Here is a 22,503-nt window from a genome sequence, read left to right on the forward strand (position 1 = left end):
ACCAGAACATCGTTGTACAAGGGCCGGCCGGGCGCCGCACGACTCCCTGGTTTCAATTCCTCATTGCTGTATGATGTTGTCAGTGAACTGAACCGATACACAATGCAATTGGAAAACTATTCAAAATGATAAACCGGGGAGACAATAAATAGAATCTAGGTCTCACGCAGCAGCGCCTACAGCACGGAATAACAGGGAACTGAATGATGACTAAATTGGACAAAATACACAACTACTAATCTCAGAGGGATGGTTTGCTGGTGTAGCTTGGAAAGCGCATGCATTGTGTGTAGGGAGAGAGGGGGGTAGGTGGGCATGCTCTGTTATCACCTAGGTTGTCAACAAAATTGTACGCATCATCACTTCCAGTAGGACCAATCTCGCAGGATACATTCTCAAGAAAAATGCTGCACGCGGAAAATAATTACGTGATCAATGCACTGCACGGACAGAATTGTTCTAAATTAATAATTTACAAGGACAAAAGAAGGACAGTGCTGTCTCATCAGTGGTGTGCAGCCCCGCCAGTTCCAGGGTAGCTTAGCGCGGAAGCATTTCATCCATCTCCGCCAGACAGTACGCTACAACTGCCCAAAGTGTTGCACACAAATCCATCTCGGTGGGATCTTGTACAGTCATGGTGTCACCTGGATTTCAGCACAGGACACATGGAACAATACAACAACAAAAGTTGACAAGCATAACCTAAGCCACCACATTACACATCAGGGACACACACAAGTAAAGATGGGACATGCATGGTGAAAGCATGCAAGGAGCAAACAAATCTGTGCCAGCAGTGAACTGCGGGAAGCAATGGGGAGGATTTCACGCCACAGAACTAACCAAAGCTGTTTTCCATGACAGGTCTGGAATGTTCCAGAACAAAAACACTTCCCTATTAAATGTATTGTTGCAAACTGCCTTGTTCTCCAAGCCACCCACTACTTACCATTGCCTTTTAATAATAGCCCATTGGCATAGCACACTTTTTATCGGTTCTTTTAATGAATTTTGGTATTATTTTGTTTTATTATCCCGCTTAGATTTTGGCATTCTGTATTACAATTAATTTGGTGGTTTTCCCAAATAAAGCTTTGCAGTACTGATCAGCAGAGTCATAATCATTGTTACTACTTACCATTGGAGTGGTGGTAGTAGAAGTACTTTTCATTCTGGTTCTCCAGACTACCGCCAGGTACGTGTTTGTTGAACCACCATTCAATGTCTGTACCATCGGCGCCGTCGATCACCTTGCTAGCATTGAACGGCTGCATGTACTGCATGATCTCACTCACAATACCCTTGGCCTTGGAGGAACCAGTGAAGCGGAAGCCCACAGGCTGGAACGTTCCAATGTCCGACTCCATCACAATGTTCATGTTATTGGATTCATTCTGATCAGCAAATGAAAATTAATAATAATAACAACAGCACAGCCCATACACACATGGCCCAATATCTGAGAAAATCGACCTTCGGGGCTGTTTTGGTGAAATTGATTTTTTTATTGCAAATTGATGTCTAGCCTTTGTAGAGTATTGTGACTTCGTTTTACGGCCATCAGACCAATATTGACCATGTAGAAATGCATTTTACAGTCAGGAGGCATGTTAATGAATTGTTCTTTTTTTTTACAATTTTGAAAGATCAGTAGGTTTGGAGCCACCAAAAATTGTTTCCATGTAATATCAATAGCCAACTACTATAGTAAAGTGTTTTGACTGTTCAGGTACTTTATTTCCAGCATTCCGTGACTTTATTGAGGTTGCGTAGTTGCAACAGCAGCAATAGCAGCATTAGAAGGAGAGGTGATTTATCTGTTCTCCTGGTGATGGATATGCTTGACAGGATAGTCTGCAACAGATTTTGACGGAACACCATGATACATGTAACAGCATTCACATACTTATTGTGAAGGAGTCAAACAGAGCAAATGCGTCCAGATTCGCCTTGTTGCACTTTGTGGAGACTGACCATTTCCAAACATCAGTAACACAGCCTGACAAGCGTTTCACACCACCAACTCAAAAGTAACAGAATGTTACTCGAGATTGCCCAGCCTCACGTGCTCCGTGATTGTCTGATTCGCCATTATTAGCTCGAGTATCGAGCTTGCCATCCAAAACATTTTAGGTTCATCGTCGCAAAGAAAACTCGCATCATTTCGTGCTGTTTTAGCAGGTCTGGCGGGACACTCAGGAAACAGTTCTGCCACCCGCGCAAGGCCGGCCAGCGACCTTGCAAGCGGCGTACCCTCAGGAATCCACCTGGTTGTCCTTGCCTGGAGCTGTAGCAGCTATCGCTGAGGCAGACTGTGGTTGGCCTTGATCATACTCATCCAGGCCAAGTCCTCATCATCGTCGCCCCCGACAGGTAAGTACCGCTTGTCACTTGCGATCGATTCGCCTGACATGCTCTCTCAGAACTAGAAGCGCTGTCGCCGCTTGACCGGATATCCACAAAGAACGATGCATCACCGTCCATGGGATCGCGGCTGCTGTGCTCCGTGAGCCCAATAACCAACTGACACAAGAATCGCCTTCAATTTTCTTCCGCCATTGTCGTCTCTGCACTTTGCTTTGACGGAATCGATTTTTTTGCGAACAAATTTGTTTTTAGTGTTTTCTCAAAAAACCCGCGTAGCCCCGAAGGTCGAAAGTCTCAGATATCGGGCCACATTACATTTAAAGGGGAAGTATACCCTAAAATCAAATTTTCACCAGTTGTAGTCTTCTGGGTGCTGAGTCGAATGGTCTTGGTCCGAGGAAGCTGCGACGCTCCCTTCCTACTTGAATCCCAATCGAACTCGCGCACTTCCACCGAAACTGGGTGACTGCGCCCTACTAGATGGGGATTTGTATGCAAAATGTCACTAAAAGCGCCATTTCGTTCTTATAAAAGCACGGATGACCGCGATTGGCCCATATGTTGTAGTCTTTTGGACGCTGAGTCGACTGGTTTTGGTCCGAAAAGGCTGCGAAGCAGCGTTCCTCCTTTATTCCCAATCGAACATGGTTGAACAAGCGGTCACGTGCTCCTGGGTGCCCAAATCACCTGGTCACCACGCCAGCAGGCGACAACTTTCACACCAAGGTTCAACTCGAGTTCAACTCGAGTGACAGGACTGCACCCAAAAAAGGTGAAACAGGCTAGTAAGTTGTACCCTGCAGGCACGATGACCAGGTGACTGGTGTACGCAGGAGCACGTGACCGCTTCTTCAACCATGTTCGATTGGGAATAAAGGAGGAACGCTGCATCGCAGCCTTTTCGGACCAAAACCAGTCGACTCAGCGTCCAAAAGACTACAACATATGGGCCAATCGCGGTCATCCGTGCTTTTATAAGAACGAAATGGCGCTTTTAGTGACATTTTGCATACAAATCCCCATCTAGTAGGGCGCAGTCACCCAGTTTCGGTGGAAGTGCGCGAGTTCGATTGGGATTCAAGTAGGAAGGGAGCGTCGCAGCTTCCTCGGACCAAGACCATTCGACTCAGCACCCCGAAGACTACAACTGGTGAAAATTTGATTTTAGGGTATACTTCCCCTTTAATGCTCAGTAGATACCGGTAAGTGTATCTTCGCAGCAGCAGCAGCAGCAGCAGAAGCGTTGACTTTGTGCAGCCCGAGTCCAGGAATGTCCGTACAATGTGTATACGTGCAGTGGAACCTCACTAAGGATGAACACTGATAACGTTAGCTGATAAGACCAACTTACAGGAGGAACTGCACAGCCATTACTTGCACATGTACATGACTGTACACATCGCCAGGCAGGAACATGCACAGTCGACCGAAGGCCAAGGGCATTTTGTTTATGGCATTTTCAGAGTCTATTGACTGTCGCTTCACAGGCAATGCCGGAGTGGATTCAGTGGGTACCGCCAGCTACTACTATGATCTGTGGATGCAAAGTAACACTGAGATTACTCCTATAGTGGCCAACAAATTGCTCAGTCTCTTCATGATCGGGCTAATGAGTTTGAGCGCAGTGCATTAATGCAATGATGGCCTCGACTGTTATCTTCCATGTGCTTGCTCATCATACCTGGTGGTCTTCGTAATACTTCTGCGAGCCGTATCCTCCGTATTCCTGAACGGGAAGTAACACACCAGAACACCTGGACTTGCTTCAACGCAGGACTCTACGCGGTATGACGATGGCATGGCATCACAAGGTGGGTGACACATACTGTATAGACAGCAATGTTCCTGACTGCAACCAGAATGCTTTCCAGACAGTGTATCCTCCACCTTGTGATGCGCTGTCATCACCATACCGCGTGAACTACCAAGCAAGGCCTACGCATACCAAGACAACACTAGTGCGAGGCAATCTACATGCCTCATCAAAAACACAACAAGAAAAATTAGACACGCTCACACCATGCTGAAAACAGGGTACACCATCTAGTTTTAGAGGAAGTCAAACCAAACTATACAAAACACTAGGGCATACAGACATTGAAGTTGACTGGTTATACTTGTACTGCACCCAGGTCAACAGTGAGATGTAAGTGGCTGCGAAAAGGAATCCTACCTCTCCAGTCCACAGCACAGCGCGCAGCGTACGCTTGGGTCTGAGACCAAGGTGATGGATTGCTGAAAGCGCTTGCCAAGAGATGAAGGCTCCGCCGCCATCATCCATGGCTCCCTGGCCGACATCCCAGCTGTCCAAATGACCACTGACCAACACAACCTGACACAGGACAATCACAACAGTAGAATACAAGGTAGAATGAAAACGGACAGTTCCTTATGGCAAAAATATACTTTCAGTTTTCAAACACTGCCGAGTTGCCTGAAACAACACATGCATGCACGCACGCACACACTACAATTGTATACAATAATTGTACTTCACACACTGTGTACATGTACTGGTACCTACTTGGTCAGGGTACGTGGAGCCCTTGATCTCTGCAACCGTGTTGCGTGACCAAACCAAGCCATGGTTCTTTGCCTCCATTTTCACATTGACAACTATCTTAGTACCTGAAAAACACAAGCAAGAAAGCGAACATAAAATGAACTTTAAGTTTAAAGTTTAAACACACAACACTATGAAGAGAATGAGCTACACAGTCATCACTGGTACACGCACACGCCCGTGCACGCACGCACACACGCAGACACACATACACCCATACACACACCCACATGCACGCACGCGCGCGCGCACACACACACACACCCACACACACCCACGCACACCCACATGCCATCGCAGGGCAGGCTTATCCAAGTATGATTTTTTGTGTTGCTCTTCAGTTGGGTTACATCACTGAAAGAGTTATTACACACAACAAGAGAAGCAGTCACTATGTACAAGAGAAGCACAGAGTAAACATCTAATTATGACAATAGTACATCAAACAGAATATTGATCATTGAGTGTTGACTGATTTGTCTGTTTCAACTTTCAAGCAGGTAAGTAAGAAGCTTCCCCTGTGATATCATCTTTTGTATGACTTCAAGTACACAGACGAAGCTGTGCCTGTTAATTGCGAGCAAACAAGTGACTGTTTCCTTGTGCTCAATACAAGAAAAGCAGCTGCCTCTGCTACCTACCTCTGGTTGCCATGCGATCCAGCATCTCCGCATCCTCCACTGTGATGCAAGCTGCAGGCACCTTCTCAACACCATCTTCATAATCCTGAGAGCACCACACCACACCAAAACACAATACAATATTCGTGTAGGTTAGGGCCCATTGCAGGGCAATCAACAGGCACGGACAAGTGAAACACAGTTGACAAACTCGGTGAAACACGAGTACGGACAAAGTATGAAGCGCTTGATCAAGCAAAAAAATAAACAGACAAACTGCCATTTCATTGTGGTTCCCAGTAAATTCCACAAATTGTAGTAAAAAAGTTCACATACATGTGCGTGTACATAGTATTGTATTGTATGTACAGAGGAGTGTGACATGTATTGTATGGTGTTCTTATTAATTAGTACAGTGTTTTTTTGTTTTGTTATTGTTTTTCTCCTTTTGAATTGAGTTTATTGAGTTTATTGATTGAGTTTATTTTTAATTATAAAAAAATTGATGAGGTTTTTTTGGTTTGGGTTTGAAATTCTTTATTTTACACATGCATTTTTCTGATTAATTTTCTTCTCCAGTGTATGATTTATTGCATTTTAAACCATTGTGTTAATTTGCCCGTAAAAGAGGCCATGTATGGTATGTACAGAGGAGTGTGCATGTAGAACGGAGAACAAGAACAGAACGCCTACCTGCACACCGGTGTGTGGGCTGTTGATGGAGAATGGTGTGACGGAGCGGATCAACGCGGCCACTGCACCGACCTTGGCCGCCTCTGAAGCACCGTGCGACCGGTAAGCCACGGAAATGCCATAGCTGACCCAGACTTGATTGTAGACAATAATCTTGCCTCGAGCCTGTACAGAGATGACAAACGTAGGAACACAGCGAGTTCAAAAGGAATCCCCGAAAGGCCCTTGTCACCAAGATCACATTATCCAAGCAAGGTAAATTGAGTGCAGTACTAGTAACACTTTCAATCAGAGAGGATTAAAACCTTTTTTAATTGGTCCCTTTTACTTGTAAAGCCCACCACATACACTGTAACCTACATCACAAGCATTTTTTACTTGCAGTACAACAGATAGTTTGCATGAGACTAGGCAGACGGACTTTTCGCATCCGCAGGAAAGTCACCGGCCTCAAGGATCTGCACGTAGGCGCAGATGTATCTCCTAAAGCACTCAAATCAATATAGCTACACAGCATGATATCGGATAGTGGCAGGTACAGCTATGCTTCCAAGTACCTCTTTGCTCCGGTTGTGCAGCTCATCGAAGGACCGGACGACAAGAACCTCGGCTGTGATTCCTGAAGCACAAAGCAAGCACACGGCACATAGTTCCAAGTTGCTGGCCATCTCAAAATCGGCAACACACACACACACACACACACACACACACACACACACACACACACACACATGCACACCCGTGTGAAGCAACAACGATCACACTCTCGCCTCGCCACAGAACAAGCAAATGCAATGTTCAAACGAATGTGCAAAATTCGAATTTTCAAAAACAGGTCTTCGGCCACCACACTGCAGTGCACATCACACACAGGTTTTCACAGATTGTTTACGCGCCACAAACTACAGTCCATTCACAAAAAGATGGGCCCTGGCTCTGGCGAGCTCCCGTATTTGGCGATTTAGAAGATTTCATCGTACACAGTACAGTGCTGGGAAATTTGAAATTTGAAAAAGGGTCCAAAAAGGGTACCTGAACTGGGGTTCGAACCGCACAATGCACTGTTGCAGGCGGGGTCAAACGGCCTGGATTTTGATGGTTTTTCCCAATTCAGTGCGCTTGGGGCAAAACCTGGCCGAAATCCTATTCTTGCTACGGCTTGCTTTATGGAGAAATAGACTTCAGAAACAGAATTGGAAGAGGATTCCATAGGGGATTGCAGAAAAAAATTGTAAAAAAACTCAACGTTTGACCCATTTATGGCCAAAAGCTAGAAGTCCATCTTTTTCTGAATGGACTGTAGATACGGCACCATTGCCCCTGATATTAAAGGCTACACATAGTGAAGAAGAGGTCAATGCCGTCATGTATGAAACGAACATGCTTTTGCTTGCACACAGTCCTGTAGCTCAGTGGCCATGGCTTGCTGATATTTAGTGTCATCAGTTCTCCGTCCTCCTCTCAAAGTAAGTCGCTCAATGGAAAATTAATTCCACCAGGGTGTCATAAAAGGTGAGCAAGGCATTTCTTCCACACTTCAACTAACATTGACCACAGACAAGCCACAATTAAACAATAACCGTTTCAGAGTTACCGGTGTTTTACGGACCTCCAAAAGCGAACACAATTGCATTTTCATAATTATTCGTGTCTTGGCTGAGCAACTAGAGTTTTTAACGAATCTCCGTGTTGAGTGCGGAAAGGAAGGCACTATGATTGTGCTCTGTGCGACCACTTTAGGATGAACACGAAAAGACATGCTCACGATAGGGGTAGCTTTTCTTACCCGCATGCACTTGATACGCGGTGAATACACAATAGTTTGGCCAATACAGGCACAGATCGGAGGAAAACCCTCAAACGTCGACACTCCATGAATGCACCGTGTGTGTGGGGGGGGGGATCTCAGTACACACTACAATACATTGTAGTACATGTAGAAGCCTCACCTTCAGCAGAAGTACCGACACTCGTACCGAGGCCCATCATGGCCAGATTCTGATTGCGCGGTTCAAGAAGAGTAGCAGACTCCTTGCCGCGCACCCAGAGAGGGACCTGTCAACAACAAACAGTGGAGCAGCTTCAGAAAAAGAGCACCGCAATGCCACCTCGGGTAAAGCATACAGTGTAAGGCTATCAAAGAAGAAGAAGAAGAAGAAGAAGAAGAAGAGGACCACTAAAACGTGTCTACATCCAGATCGTTCTCAATTAGGCGCCACTCAGTACTATTAACACTGCTAACTGTTACGTGCAAGGACAAAATCATGCACAGTAGACGTGGGTTCACATAACCGTGCTGCATTCTCATACCGGATACTGGCTGTTCTAAAGGCATGATGACGAGAGTTCATTAACTAGTGCGTATGGATAAACGCACGCGTTTCAGGCATACAGATACACGCGTAAAACCTTTCATAACATTCCGCAGGGGAAAATTCACTTATAATTTTTGGACTCAGATGGAGAGCCAAGGATTATTTATAAAAAGTAAAAAGGACCAAGGAACTACAAGTTACACTATAATGTCCACTAACACCACCAGTTACTAAACAATCAGCTCATGAGATAACATTGCACGACACTGACCGACGGTACTGACGTTCTACAACTAACTCCTTATGTTATTTGAACTTATTTCTATAACTTAGAACCTTCCAAGTTGGAAGGCTGTTGGAGTGCGCATCCAAGATGTGCTAGAGCTGTTAGCCAGTTAGTTGCAGTTTCTGCTACCCATTTCTGAAGTTGCTCCACACCTGCAGAAACTGCGATGCATGTTGTGCTTTCACTGTACTCTATGATGCACAGTGTGCATGCCAGGTGTGTCTTTTAGGGATGAAATAGATGCATAAAACTGCGAAAGTGCTGAGCTAGGCATCTTGGCACCAGGATAGGCTTGCAACTAAGGTGTTAGTGTACTTATGGACTGAGCTTGCACTCTGATCTTTTTGTTTTATAGAAAAAAAGGAGCAAGGAACTACAAGCTACGCTATAATGTCCACTAACACGACCAGTTTCTAAACAATCAGCCCATGCGATAATATTGCACGACACTGACCGACAGTACTGACGTTGTACAACTAAGGCTGTGTTTACATGAGGCGTTTCAACCCGGGTCAGATTTCAACCCGCCATGTGCACAAAATGAATGGCGCGTTTACATGACGCATTGCGCTTGACCCGGGTTGATTTCAACCCTCCCCCCAAGGGGAGGGTTGAAATCAACCCGGGTCAAGAAAATCATACGAACGTACTTCTGTGCGTATCTCGCGCCAGGTTTGAACAGCACTGCACATGCAAATTTCGCGCGAACGGATTTACGTGATCATACAGGACTCTAGAAGTGGACTTTTGGCGGCATATCAGTATTTGACCCGGGTCAACTGTCTTCATGTAAACGCTCACCTATTTTGTCTATCGTACAGACTTTCAACCCGGGCTGAACTCGACCCGGGTTGAAATTTCTCATGTAAACACAGCCTAACTGGCTAACAGCTCTAGCACATCTTGGATGCGCACTCCAACAGCCTTCCAACTTGGAAGGTTCTAAGGTATATGATAACATAGGAGGGGAAGGTGAGCGCAACCAAGACAAGCACGAGCTGAAGGTCTCAGCTGTGAAGGACGTTGTCAGATGTTCATGCATGTCGATGACGATAATCGCAAGACTATTGGACAATATGGTCAAACCACGATTCAAGGACGCTAAGCAACATTCCACACAACTTGTGTGGCTCAAAGATGCGAAGATCAATAAAAGGGGAAGCAATGCGAACAAGAATCATGCAAAACCGAACGCCTCAGTAAAACAGCACTGTACTTCGACTATGACAATTTAGATGGTGTTAGTGGACATTATAGCGTAACTTGTAGTTCCTTGGTCCTTTTTCTTTTCCATAAATTTATCCTTGGCTCTCCATCCGATTCTTTTAGTTTTTTTGTTCACACAATTGGTACTTTCTATCACTACTTTTTATGGTCACCTCATTTACAGGTGTTATTTCTCCCCATTTTGATGAATTTCACTATAATAGACCTCTGTCGCATTTGTGTCTTTCGGGGACATCAACCTTTCTGCAATGATCCTAAAGCAATGTCTGACAGGACAATCATGACTCTACCTGCGCTCTCTCGCCATGAACATTATCCAGACCATCTGTCTTCATTGTGTCCAGCATGTAATCTACACAACAGCATAGCAAGCCGATACAAAAGTGGAGCAAGGAGAGAACGTTAGAAACATGAAGTGCCACTGATGAACATCATCTGCACAATGTTGAGCCTGAGGTGGTTCTGTACAATCCGCCACACTCACTTCTTCCGCTCTATGCCTGTGTCAGCGTCGTCATTCGACAATGCTGTCACCTGGTTTCTGCAGCAGGACTGCAGTGGATGATCGAGGTGGCTGGATTGCGAGCTTGGTGTACATGTACATGTAACTACTGGGTGTAAATTTATTTTAACCCAGACAATGCCAGATTGGCATTAAAATGCTGTGAACACAATAGCCGTTCACTTCAGCATCAGCAACTTGGACAGCAGTAGAAGCGAAGCAACACAAGTCCAACTTGGAGTTGTTGGCACAAGTCAATATGGCAGACACAGTAGAATCCCGATCATCCGAACGTCAACTATCCAAATGATCAATTATTATCTGAGTTTTCACTGATTTCCCTGCCCGAAGCACCTTTCAAATGGTACACAAGACACACCGAAACAGGCCGGAGCCAAACGCACCCCTGTGGTGCCATTTTGAGGATCTGGAGTGCGTCCAGTTCCTGTGGGAATGCCGAAGAGAATGCGAAATGATGAAAGCATGAGGGATGTGTATGTTTTAGATGGATGTGTGACCACTTCTTTAACCAAAAATACGCCTCCGACCCCCCCCCCCATGGAGATAGTCCCGTGGCCCAAGGCGTATAGATAACCGGCACTCGACTGTAAAGCTAGCATGGACACAACGCCCAGCCGAAAACTCACCAATGGCATTCTCAAGGTTTGCTGTGCCGGCTAAGCGATTTCCAAACGTATCCGTGAACTTTGCCAAGCGATCGTACACCTACACAATGGGAATAAAACAGTACAAGTAAGAAAAAGAAAAGGTGCACTTCAGTACGGAATGACTCAGATAACAACAATTACCGGGAAGTAAAAGTCAAACGTGTTCACACCACACAGAAAAAATAGAAATAAAAAATGCCCCAGGGGAGGCTCGAACTCCCGACCTTCGCATAACTCAGCAACAGTCTGCACTGCATATAAGTACGACGCGCTAACCGACTACGCTACTGGGGCGGTGAAGTCTAGAGCAATATGGAACCGTACAAGTCAGCTGTATGTCAGTTGTGGAACATGTCGATTTTTCCATTCTGCATCATGTGGCCATTTCTTTTCTTCTCCCTCCTGCCACCTCGCATAGACATTCGAGAGGTTCCGTACAACATAATTACGTTCGTAACAAGCATAGTCGATGAAGGGAAAGTCTTACGTAGTATCAAGAGTTCATGAACTCTTGGTAGTATCAAGAGTACATAACCCAAGAGTGTGCAACTCCAGCTATGGGGTCTGCGACGGCAGAACTTCACATCACGTGATGAACCCGTGCACTCTAGTGCATGATAGATACTGGGTTGTACGCAGCCCAGCTTTGGGTACAACTCTCTTGTGGTCACTTTGCACTGTTCAGTCCGTGCGCCAAGGGGTACTCAAGGGCTGATTTTATTTGCAACCGCGGGAAACGAAGTCACCAAGACGCCTTCATTTGAGGCTTTTGGAATTGGAGAATTTATTGAATTTAGGTATGGCTCTCGTCCCTTCTAGAGAACTAACCAAGACCCTGTGGGGGCAGAAGGAGACTTCTTTGGCTCCGTGAATACACTAGCTATGCGGTGGTCTAGTTAGTTTGAGTGTGTGGTTCGTATTCAAAGTGTTCCAAGCCGCAGTTCACTCGAAGGTCATCGTGGATACGTCTGCACTTGAAAATCAAGGCTGGAAAGGACTGCCCGGTGTGTCCGAACGGTATGTTTTGCACTGAAGGCATTTTTTGTATGAATTGTTGAAAGTGTCTACTTGTTCGAAATGCAAAAGACATGGTCGTAGATCCTTGGCCCACAACACCCCACTAAATAAACTATGACCTGTCGTGAAATTATGTGAAATTGATCAACACAATCATACACAAATTATCCTATGGCAAAGTACTGCAAATGCAAATAATAGCATCCCTTTACCTAGGTCATGTTTGTAGGGCCTTATGCCACATCTTTGCATGATTTCCTCATGCAAATCGGGTGCCTAGCTTCGAAAACACATTGCGCTAAGTGCCGAATATATACCTGTGAATCAGAACAACAGCACTCACTATTGCTTTCATGAGTGGTAATGGTCAGCTGAAAGGAAACTTCTATCCATCAACTCATAAGTAAAGTAATGACTAATCTCCTTGCTGCGCATGTGGTTCCTTCGTATTTACATGTACCGTAAAGTACCGCCAGAGCGCCCCACCATCTCGTCCTTTCGGGGTCGTATTGTGGGGGTGGTCTCCGGTCTGTAGGTTATACGACACGAACTTTGTACACATATTGCACGTTCTGCAGACAATCTGTGCCTTCGAGCGGACACGAGCTCCACACAAAAACCTGCTTAGTGTGACCTTAGTACACTAAGTTGCTCACACCGTACGAACTTCGTTGCACTCTGCCACACGATTTTCCTTTCCCTGGCTGTATTATATAAATCTGTCGCAGCAAAATCAAGGTGGGGCGCTCTCGCGGTACTTTACGGTATGTGCGCCTCTCTGTGTTCGGTGAATGATTTTGAATATTTGCGCACGACTTCAGGATAGTGCACATTGTATGCATGTACCTGCATATGTAATCCTTTCATGATTTAAAAATTAGGAGCCGTGCTTCTCATCACCGTGGACAAGTAAATGTCGGCCAATTACGTAGCGTTTGGAGATTTGCACAAGTACAGTTGCGTGTCGATTATGCGGCAACCGCGGAATAAAATGAATATTCTGGACGACTGAAGCTACAAAGCCATCTTGTGTTAACTTAACAGATAAAAAAGACAGTACTTCGAAGTACCTGTATTTATCACTAGTATTACCCTGAGACAGTCGTGCTCATCTCTAGAGACTGGCTTGTATTTAACTTTACGTAATGGCAACTTTCATGATGCTGACTGTCTACATTTACTTGAAGTAGGACTATAAATACTAAATATAAGGTCTATAAGCTGTCAGTGCGGTGCTGTTGGATACCCGACATGCCATGTGACTGACCGCCAGATACTAGTAAACGACATGCGATTGTACCGGTCACAGTGTAGCTGGGTTTTCACGAAAATTTGAAACTTATACGATTGTGAGAAAAGTTCAGAAACCACACTTACACATACACACACACGCACGCACACACACACACACATGCGCGCATGCGCGCGTGTGCACACACACACACACCTGTCCTGTTCTGTTGAGCCACTACCACAACTTAGCACAAGGATCGCATCGGCCCCAAAGGGGCAGTAGAGCGAAAGTGAGAGGTGTTGGCTTCGAGTTCACCTATCTCTACGGTGAACGCAACCTCGATCGAAAGTCATGCCAAACGGATTTATCTACCACACGCGCGCGCGCGCGTGCGCGTATACAAAACGGAGGAAGGATTACTTACTCTCCCTGTATGATGTTTCTGTTGTATTCGTGAACAATGTCATTGATGTTTTTCCATGCATGTTTTTGAATATGCGAGCATAACTTCCAACATCAAGCACATTCTTGCTTCTCATCAGCATGTACAAGTTTATGTTGGGCAGTTATGTAGCGTTTGTTTTACCGGCTGCGTTTGTTTTACCGGCTGCGTTTGTTGGTGCTTGCAGGTCATTGGCATGCTGTCTGTTTCACAGAAGCTCGTGTAACAGGTTCACCGTACAGCTATGAATGCAATGTAGCGTGTTGAAGCCACTTCGGTATGACGTGATGCCTAATTTCCTGGTTGTACCAAAATTGCGAGTATGCAAGTGATCGTCAAGCCTGCCCCTGTACAGTAGCCGTCTTGCCTTGTTACGCCTGGTTCTGACTCTGCGTTCTCGTTTACTCCATGCAATGTTACAAGGAATACTGCTCCCTTCTCAAGCAATTCATTGGCAACAAAACGCTCGGCTATGCCCTGTAACTTTGCTGTGCGGTTTGTGCTTTGTCAATGTTGTGTACCAGTTCATGATCTGTGCTTGCTGGTCTGTTTGTTTTCTCTCGCACAATTGAGGCGCTGTAGCACAGTGTACAGTGTCGATCATCCTGCCCAGGCTCTGATTTCACGTACCACAGTACGGTTTCTCTTGTTGCTCACTGTAATGTGCATGATACAAGCTCCTTGGTACTCCATCATCACCTGGTGCTGTTGCTGCCATTGTTGGACCCTGCTGATATCCTTCTCGCAATGCCTGAACGTTGTTCCAACAAATGCACAACTCGCTCTTAGTTGTCACATTCGGTTTGGTCTCGTTCCAGTCTTTCGAATTGAGTGAGTGCGTAAACTTGTATGAAGTGGTGGAGCAAAAGCCGTGTGCCGGCAAACATTCAATGTCCGGGTGTAATGACGCACCAAGGTCCCGGGACTTGCGTCCAATTCCTGAGTGATTTTTGTGTGCCTAGCCTCTAGGTATCATACCATATTTGTTTGGTTCAACCGTTTTGGATGCCCACTGCAATACCATTCACTGTATTATGTGTGTATGTTATCCAAGAAATCTCCCATATTTTTGGGTGGACAAACCTCGCCATAAGTCAGTAACCTGGCATTTTGCACTAACAGAACTCCTAGGATATCAGCGCCGTCTCAGTACCTGGGGACAGTTGTAAAGAAAAAGAAAAAATATCCTTGGCCCACAATGCCCCACTAAATAATCCGAAGGGTGTCGCGAAGACGACAATTTCCTTACCTTTCTTTCGTGGACGAAAAAAGACACTTCGCTTCGTCCGTTGCGCATGAAACGAAACATGAGGGTAGTGTTTATCAATTAGAATAGGTATCATGCACGAAGGAATGGCGAAAAGGTACTATGCTCGAGCGCTGGTCGTCGTCTTGTTTGTCAATTTTGAGTCCCATTGAGAATTTTCTTCTCCAGACCTCTCAAATTTCCCGCGGTTGCAAATAAAAGTGCAACTTCTAGACGACTTTTTTGAATTTGGCGCACGGACTGTGTTTGCCAGCATAACCTTTTGAACCATGTCACGTGATGTGAAGTTCTGCCGTCGCAGCACAGCATAGAGGTTGTGCAGGCAGTTGCACACTCTTGGTTATGTACTCTTGGTAGTATGCATACTGATCCGTGTTCCGCCATATGGAGTTTTCGAATCACACAGCTGACTTTGGCAACTCCGAAAGTGGCAGTGTTCGACCTAGAGAGAGAGTCATACATTTGTACCCCAATCCACATACGGAGCACCTCCGTTAGAGCCCCACTTACGTAGGCAAGTTTCCGTAAGTGGAGCGCAAACTCACGAATTCACGGGTTTTCCCACCCACTAACGTAAAGGTGCTAAACTACAGTCCATTTCAAAACTATAGACGCGTAGTGTTTTGCAAAATTCGATGGGATTTATTTAAAATTTTTAGTTTTTTCTCCAGATTCCGTCTCTGCATCGCTTCACAATTCTGGCTATATACTTTGTTTTCGCTACAATTGAAGTTTATTTTTTAGGCAAGGTTTCCGGTTTTACATGACATGTAAAACCGGAAACCTTGCCTAAAAATAAACTTGTAATCAAGAGTTCATAACCCCCAAGAGTGTGCAACTCCTGATCAGTCCCTGTATGGAAGCCCGCTCGGCGGAATTCCTTCATTGCGTCATTTTTGGTGCAGTGCGATGAGTCACGCCGATGAATTCTTCTAAAATTTACAGTCAAACCAGGATGCTTCCCCAGGGTAAACTGCCTAAACTGCGATTCTAGTCTGAGTCTGAGCCTCAAGAAGCAAAAGTGAAACAAAGCACACGATCCTAAAGACAAAACTGTTTATTTTTTCGATGCAATGGTGACTCTTCATCGCCTTCTTCTTTCACCAGTGCAGTCAGTCTCTTCAAGAACAATTTCTTCCCCAGGCCATCGGCATATTTCCGGTGCTTTCCTCGAAGATGATTTCAAATGGTTGAGGAACTTGAGAGAATACGTCGAAGGAGCATTTTTCGGCTGAGTTGCACAGCTATCAGAATGATTGTCCTCGACGGCAATGCAATATTATATTTTTAACAGCGTCCTCACTTCTTCCTGTCGCGATGTCCATGGATTCTTGGAGAAAGAGTTTGTTTTTCAGAAAGTACGACTTGTACGTCCGAAATGTCTTCAAAAAAAGCTTCGAAAAGTCGAGGCTGCAGCCTTGAGTTAGGAGCGGTTCAGGGTATAGTTTCCATAAATCGCAAAGAACCCACGGATGACAAGCTGCGCATGACGTAATGTAGGAATTTCGCCGAGCGCTGGGTCTATGCCCGTTGCACACTCTGGGGGGTTATGAACTCTTCATGTAATTAATGTTTTGAAGGGTTTGACCAGTTTGTTTCGGATTTTTGCTCCTGCTGAGACAGTGCTGCGCCCAGACCATTGCGGGTGCATTTTTGTACGGGTCCTGGTAGCCTCGTGGTTTCGATCCGTGATTTCCAGTACAAGTGTGGGGCATTCGAATCCCATCATGCCTCCTGCCTTTTTTCTTCTTCTTTTCTGCATGTTTTGGATCTTGTTGGGTGAAATACAGTAGGGATGATATTCATGATAATTATATTTTCTCTTTTTGATAAGATTCGAGCCTCCCTGTTCCCTTCGCCTGACACAACGAGTGACAGTGGTTTCACTCACGCCAGTTGCAAGGTGAGTTCGACGACGAGGATTTCGGATACTCAAGCTTCGATCAAAATCCAGCTCTTGTTCGAAGAAACAATGAACACGACTAATCGTATCTTTCTCGGCATCACTGAGATTCTTACGGGCCTTGGAAGCCATTACAGTCAGGCACTCAGAAAATGCAAACAAGAAGAAGATTCATTTGAGACTTTCCTCACACCTTTTCATTTGCGACTTTGCGTGTTTTGCATCTTTTGTATTTCCCGCGGCGACGAAGAAAAACCTGAAAAACACATCTGAAAACCAGAAAACACTCAGGCAAAACTCACGGCTGTCGTGCGCTACAGTACGTACGACTCGTACGTATGAGTTCACACGTCTATAGTTTTGAAATGGACTGTATACATAGCGCAGAATTCACTTTTTTCAGATTTCATGGAAATAAACTCTGGCAGGGGGGGGGGGGGGAGAGAAGCAAATCGAACTTGGTGTGGAAAGGAGAAAATAACGTTGGCTCAGTATCCGAACTTTATGTCTTAGTGGTGTCCTGTCAGAATTTCAGATTGCCTTCATTTTTATCAGGGTTATGTACTCTTGGCTGTACATGTACGTACGTAGAACAAAATGGACTTGAAATGGAGGTGTAACCCCTTTTTAAAGTCAGAAACTAATTATTTGGGGGGGGGGGGGGGGTGCGCATCGAGGCCCTCATCCGGTGCAGGCGTATCCTGTGCATTAGGAAGAGCCATGTTAAGTGACGGACCTCAGACTGTCAGGAAGATGAATGCAGCACTTTTAAGGTGCCTTGAACGTTAAGACTGAGTTTAACACGGCTGTGGTCAAGACGATGGCGGATCACCCTGTTATTCCTAAGCTGGACCAGCCACCAACTCTTTCTGAGCTAGAGGCAGCACTGCGGACTTTGACGGCAGGTAAAACTGGCAGTCAGTCGGGCATACTATTGGATGGTCCTATATGGTGGCAGCGCGCTACATGTCGCATCCCGACCATTATGCGTGAATTCGAGTTCGAAGTACGGACAACTCGTGCGTGCGCCAAAGCAATTGCTGTTTGGCGGGCTGCCTCCCTCCAGACGAGGTGGTGAGGTGTGGCGGTGGTAATGGACCTGGCGGACCTAGGACTGGCCACCTGGCTTGAGAGTTTGCCAAGATTGGCCAGGCTGGAGACGAGTTACGGCAGCACTCCACCCCACGGAGTGCTCCTAATCCCCGGCTCCGTGTCTGTGGACATCCATTTCATCAACCAGGAGACCTGAAACGGCATGCCAAGTTCTGCGCTCGTGTTCTCGCTTGAACTTTTGGACATCTGCAATCATAGTGTACAAGGTGTCAAGGTCAAGGTGTGTGAGTGTGTGTGTGTGTGTGTGTGTGTGTGTGTGTGTGTGTGTGTGTGTGTGTGTGTGTGTGTGTGTGTGCAGTGTCTGCTCCAGGATTGTAGGACAACTGGGTACACGTGTACCTGGCGCAACCATTTCAACCGGGTCGGAGCCGGGTACACATGTACGCCCAATGATATAAAGGCTAATGGATAAGCCGCATTTAGAAAAGAGAGGACAGGAATTAGAAAATTGCGAAAGAAGAAGAAGTATCTGACACATACATGTACAAGCCATGTAGTCAGTCCTTTCAAAGTTCGAAAGTGTACAGTACCAACCGGGTCACAGGTGACCCGGTACTATATTTTAAACCAGGTCCAAGCGCCGCCCAACCGGGTGGATTACCCGGCTCACCCGGCGCTGGAGCAGACACTGGTGTGTGTGTGTGTGTGTGCGTGCTTCGGTGGGTCGGTACGCATGTGCACGTGTACTCGAGAAGTACCTGTGACTTACGTCATGATGTACCAAGTACATGATTTCCAAGTCACAATGGCGCTCTGTCTCCGAGTTCGAACCACCACCATCACAACCAGTATGCGCAGGCAAAGCATACGTTTGCATATGTAGTGGTTTTGTATGTATATGCAATTAGCTAGCAACAGCATTTCTTGATCAATTTCCAATGCATTTTCACTTCTCAGACTGGCACAAAGCCAGCTAGACAGAGCGTTGGATTATACGTACCTGGTGTTTTCCTTTGCCGGATGTCAGATAGTCAATAATACTCTTGACATTGGCACCCATGGACTTGATCTCATTGCGCACTTCAACGGTAGCTGCACCATGACCGCCACTAGGGACTAGCAGACTGCCAAGTAGCACCAGGACTGAGGTGCACAAAGGAAGAGAGAGAGAGAGAGAGAGAGAGAGAGAGAGAGAGAGAGAGAGAGAGAGAGAGAGAGAGAGAGAGAGAGAGAGAGAGAGAGAGAGAGAGAGAGAGAGAGAGAGAGAGAGAGAGCACACACACACAAGCAAATGAAATAAAAAACATCATTCATGTAAAAAGAGGAAGGACCAAATATTATGAGTTTTGACCAACAGCACACCAAGGTAACGACATGATATACAGTCAGATAGCGCTACAGTCAGCCACAAAACTGACAAGGGTACTGAGAGACATTCGACGATACCTATCTCCAACACATCTACGATGCGCAAGCCAACAACCTTCCAACTTGGAGGGCTTAGGTATGGAAAGCTCCAACAATGGGAAGGGAAGCGCCACGAAGATGTGCACGAGCTATGTCCCCCGGCAACGAGGAATGTCAACTGTTACAGGATAACGACGAGACTAGTAAGACCATTGGACAAAACCGGTCTAACTACAACTCGACAACGCAAAGCAACAGACCACCCAACTTGGGAGGCTCGAAAGTATGTAAAATACGTAAAGAGGGGAAGCTGAGCGAAGACGAATTGTGTGTATCCGACTAGACTCCATGTTGATGTAAAGGTCGTTGATTGTCTCAGTACCCTTGTCAGTTTTGTGCCTTATTAGACACCCTTAGCAAACAACGTTATGTTGCAACGGTATTACCGTAAGGGGGAAAATACCGTGATTTGGGTTCGACCTTTAGCAAGATGCACGCTACTTTTAGTACACTGTTGCCGCGAGAATAGCTTTTACTTCGCGCGGTACAACCATTTATGTCACCATATACGCGATACAAGGTGAAATGCGTACGGACTATGCAATATTTGGCTAAAAAACGTACCGTTGGTCACAACGATAAATCAGCCCCCATAACGTTTTTATGCTGCAGCTTCAACGCTATTTGGGTGATCAAGGTACGAGTACCGTAAAAAATAGCGTTACCGTTGTTTGCTAAGGGTGTCTATTGTCGCACTATCTGACTGTATAATTATTACTCAAGTCTGTGGACAGCAACTGTTTCGCTCTGTTAGAGCTCATCAGCACAGCTCAGAGGACCGAAGCGCAGCTCTTCGCAATGAAATACGTTTCCGTGAAGCAAAGCATTTTTATAAAGAGCTGCAAACCGTCTAATTACTATCTCATTAGGGCGCGTTCAGACTACCGAGAACCACGTCAAACCGTGAATGGCGATAAACCGTGAAGGGCATTCGCACTACCGATGAACGAACGCTACTTGTGCAGCTCTCACCGCGGCACTGAGAAGGGAATTTCCCCTGCTCCCAGCCCGAGCACCTTTTCCACTGCTGGAATGCTGTTTCCGCCGCAGCAGTAAAACGTTTCAGCCGGCAAAGCGGCAGTAACGTCACATGATCAAATCACCTTGGAAACTTTCCCATTCCGTCATTTTTTATCGGTAGTCTGAATGCACCCTTACCATGGTAGACTGTTGGTCAAAACCCGTAACATTTTGGTCCTTCCTCTTTAGGGGCTGTCCGTGAATATCGAACTATTTTCACCAAACGAATTGTTTTAGTTTGGACCCAACCCCTCCATCCCCTCAGAACGTAAAAAATGTTGACATAATACATGTACATGCAAAAGTCGCCAGTGTGTCATTGCACCTATGGCCATGTACATGTATCAATGTTCTCTGAATCGAAATTGGTCAACCCCCTCTCACCCCATAACGAAATTATTTCGTTTTGTGATGAGCCGTCAAGAGCAATACGGTGAAACGTACGTCGTGTGAAACTGCTTGTTATTGTACCTAACTTGTCCATCGTCTTTACATCAACATGGAGACTATAAAGATATTGACGTTTCGGTTTGTCATAATTCGTCTTCGCTCAGCTTCCCCTCTTTAATGAGTCTTTATGTATTTTACATATTTTCAAGACTCCAAGTTGGGTGGTCTGTTGCTTTGCGTTGTCCAGTTGTAGTTAGACTTGCTTGTCCAATAGTCTTACTACTACTAATACTAGTACGAAATACTGGTAGCGACTTCCAGCGATAATTTCATAGGAAAGGGTTTGCTCCCACCCCGATGAGGGGTGAATTCCCCGAAACACTGTGTATTGAGCAGGGAGTGGTGCTTTCTTGCAGATTCCCCCCAGTCGAAGGTTCGATAGACTTCTCGTGTGCTCTGGATGGCAGTCGAGAGTCAGTCAAGTGTCAAATCAAGTCGGCGGAAAAGTGTGAGCTCCAGTGTGGGAGCAAACCCTTTCCTATGGTCTTACTAGTCTCCTGTAACACTCGACATTCTTCGTTGCCAAGGGGCATAGCTCGTGCACATCTTCATGGCGCAAGTCTGAAAACATTGAAGCCTCCACGAGGTTTATTGACTTTATTCCATGAAACATGATAATATATTTCTGTGAGGTTCTGCATAGAGAATAGGTGTCTGGGTTAGAGTTTACGACTTTGCGTGTTTTGGGTCCTGATTTCTACGCGGAGATGAGATGAGGTTGCGTGAGCGTAGAGCAGAACAGGTTTCTTATACTTCTGGAAAAGCGAAGAATGATCAAGGGATTCTTCGCGTCGGGCTCCCATAACGTCGAGAAGAGCATTCGGGTTATGAGCTCTTTTTTTGACGTTTGTCATACCAGTACAACATGTCATGTACATTCAATTATTAATACACGTTTCAGTAATACACGTTTCATGTAGTATGCATTACCACTACCATGCATGGTACCAGCACACGTATGTGCACAGCTAGCTACAGGTAATTTTCAGCAGCAAAATATCACAAAAAATAGAAAAAAATAAAATGGGTCAAACTCTACCTGCAGCACGTAGAATGACAGCCATCCTCATGCGGAGAGCATCCGAACTAATACTTGGGCGTAGAAGATACCCACTGCACCAAATACTCTACTGACACCCTGTCAGTGAAGTGGATGTTGGCTGAACCCCACACTCCCACAACTGCTTCTTCATTCACAAATCACCACGCAGACTACCACTCGCTTGACGCCGCGCCGCGTCCAAAAAATATGAAGAAGACCTGATCCAACGGTCGCGTGTACAGCGTACCGTACCCTAGATCTACGCGTACCGGGCCGCCATGCTTTGTGCTACGCCTATGGCCAAGCGGGCCGCGGTGCAGGTACGGTAGATCTAGATTATGTGGGGAAATCACGTTTACGTCAA

The 22,503-nt window shown here is 45.8% G+C and overlaps 1 protein-coding gene, 1 long non-coding RNA gene and 1 other non-coding gene across 3 annotated transcripts; 1 reads left to right on the forward strand and 2 right to left on the reverse strand.

Annotated features, from left to right (window-relative positions):
- Positions 1-9: 9 nt before the first annotated feature.
- Positions 10-22,370, reverse strand: LOC135805414 (carboxypeptidase Q-like). Its single transcript, XM_065319444.1, has 13 exons — positions 22,137-22,370; positions 19,161-19,303; positions 11,224-11,302; positions 10,365-10,426; positions 8,196-8,301; positions 6,804-6,865; positions 6,247-6,411; positions 5,575-5,659; positions 4,895-4,998; positions 4,544-4,702; positions 4,052-4,096; positions 1,142-1,397; positions 10-647 (listed from the first exon to the last, which is right to left on the reverse strand). Exons 1-13 carry the CDS (start codon positions 22,165-22,167, stop codon positions 541-543), a joined length of 1,404 nt encoding a protein of 467 aa, XP_065175516.1. The 5' UTR covers positions 22,168-22,370; the 3' UTR covers positions 10-540.
- On the reverse strand, positions 11,441-11,538 carry Trnai-uau (transfer RNA isoleucine (anticodon UAU)). The gene is made up of 2 exons: positions 11,501-11,538; positions 11,441-11,476 (listed from the first exon to the last, which is right to left on the reverse strand). It is a non-coding gene; the product is annotated as a tRNA-Ile (tRNA).
- LOC135805403 (uncharacterized) lies at positions 11,931-14,828 on the forward strand. The gene is made up of 2 exons (XR_010551139.1): positions 11,931-12,261; positions 14,125-14,828. It is a non-coding gene; the product is annotated as an uncharacterized LOC135805403 (long non-coding RNA).
- Positions 22,371-22,503: the final 133 nt, after the last annotated feature.

This window comes from Sycon ciliatum, chromosome 1 (assembly GCF_964019385.1).
Source record: "Sycon ciliatum chromosome 1, ocSycCili1.1, whole genome shotgun sequence".
NCBI classification, from domain to species: Eukaryota; Metazoa; Porifera; class Calcarea; order Leucosolenida; family Sycettidae; genus Sycon; species Sycon ciliatum.

Coding starts and splice junctions, on each gene's coding strand:
- LOC135805414 (XM_065319444.1), bottom strand. CDS start 22,167: ATGAGGATGGCTGTCATTCTACGTGCTGCAG. Junction 19,304..22,136: donor TGTCATTCTACGTGCTGCAG/GTAGAGTTTGAC, acceptor TGTGCACCTCAG/TCCTGGTGCTACTTGGCAGT. Junction 5,660..6,246: donor GCCCACACACCGGTGTGCAG/GTAGGCGTTCTG, acceptor TGGTGCTCTCAG/GATTATGAAGATGGTGTTGA.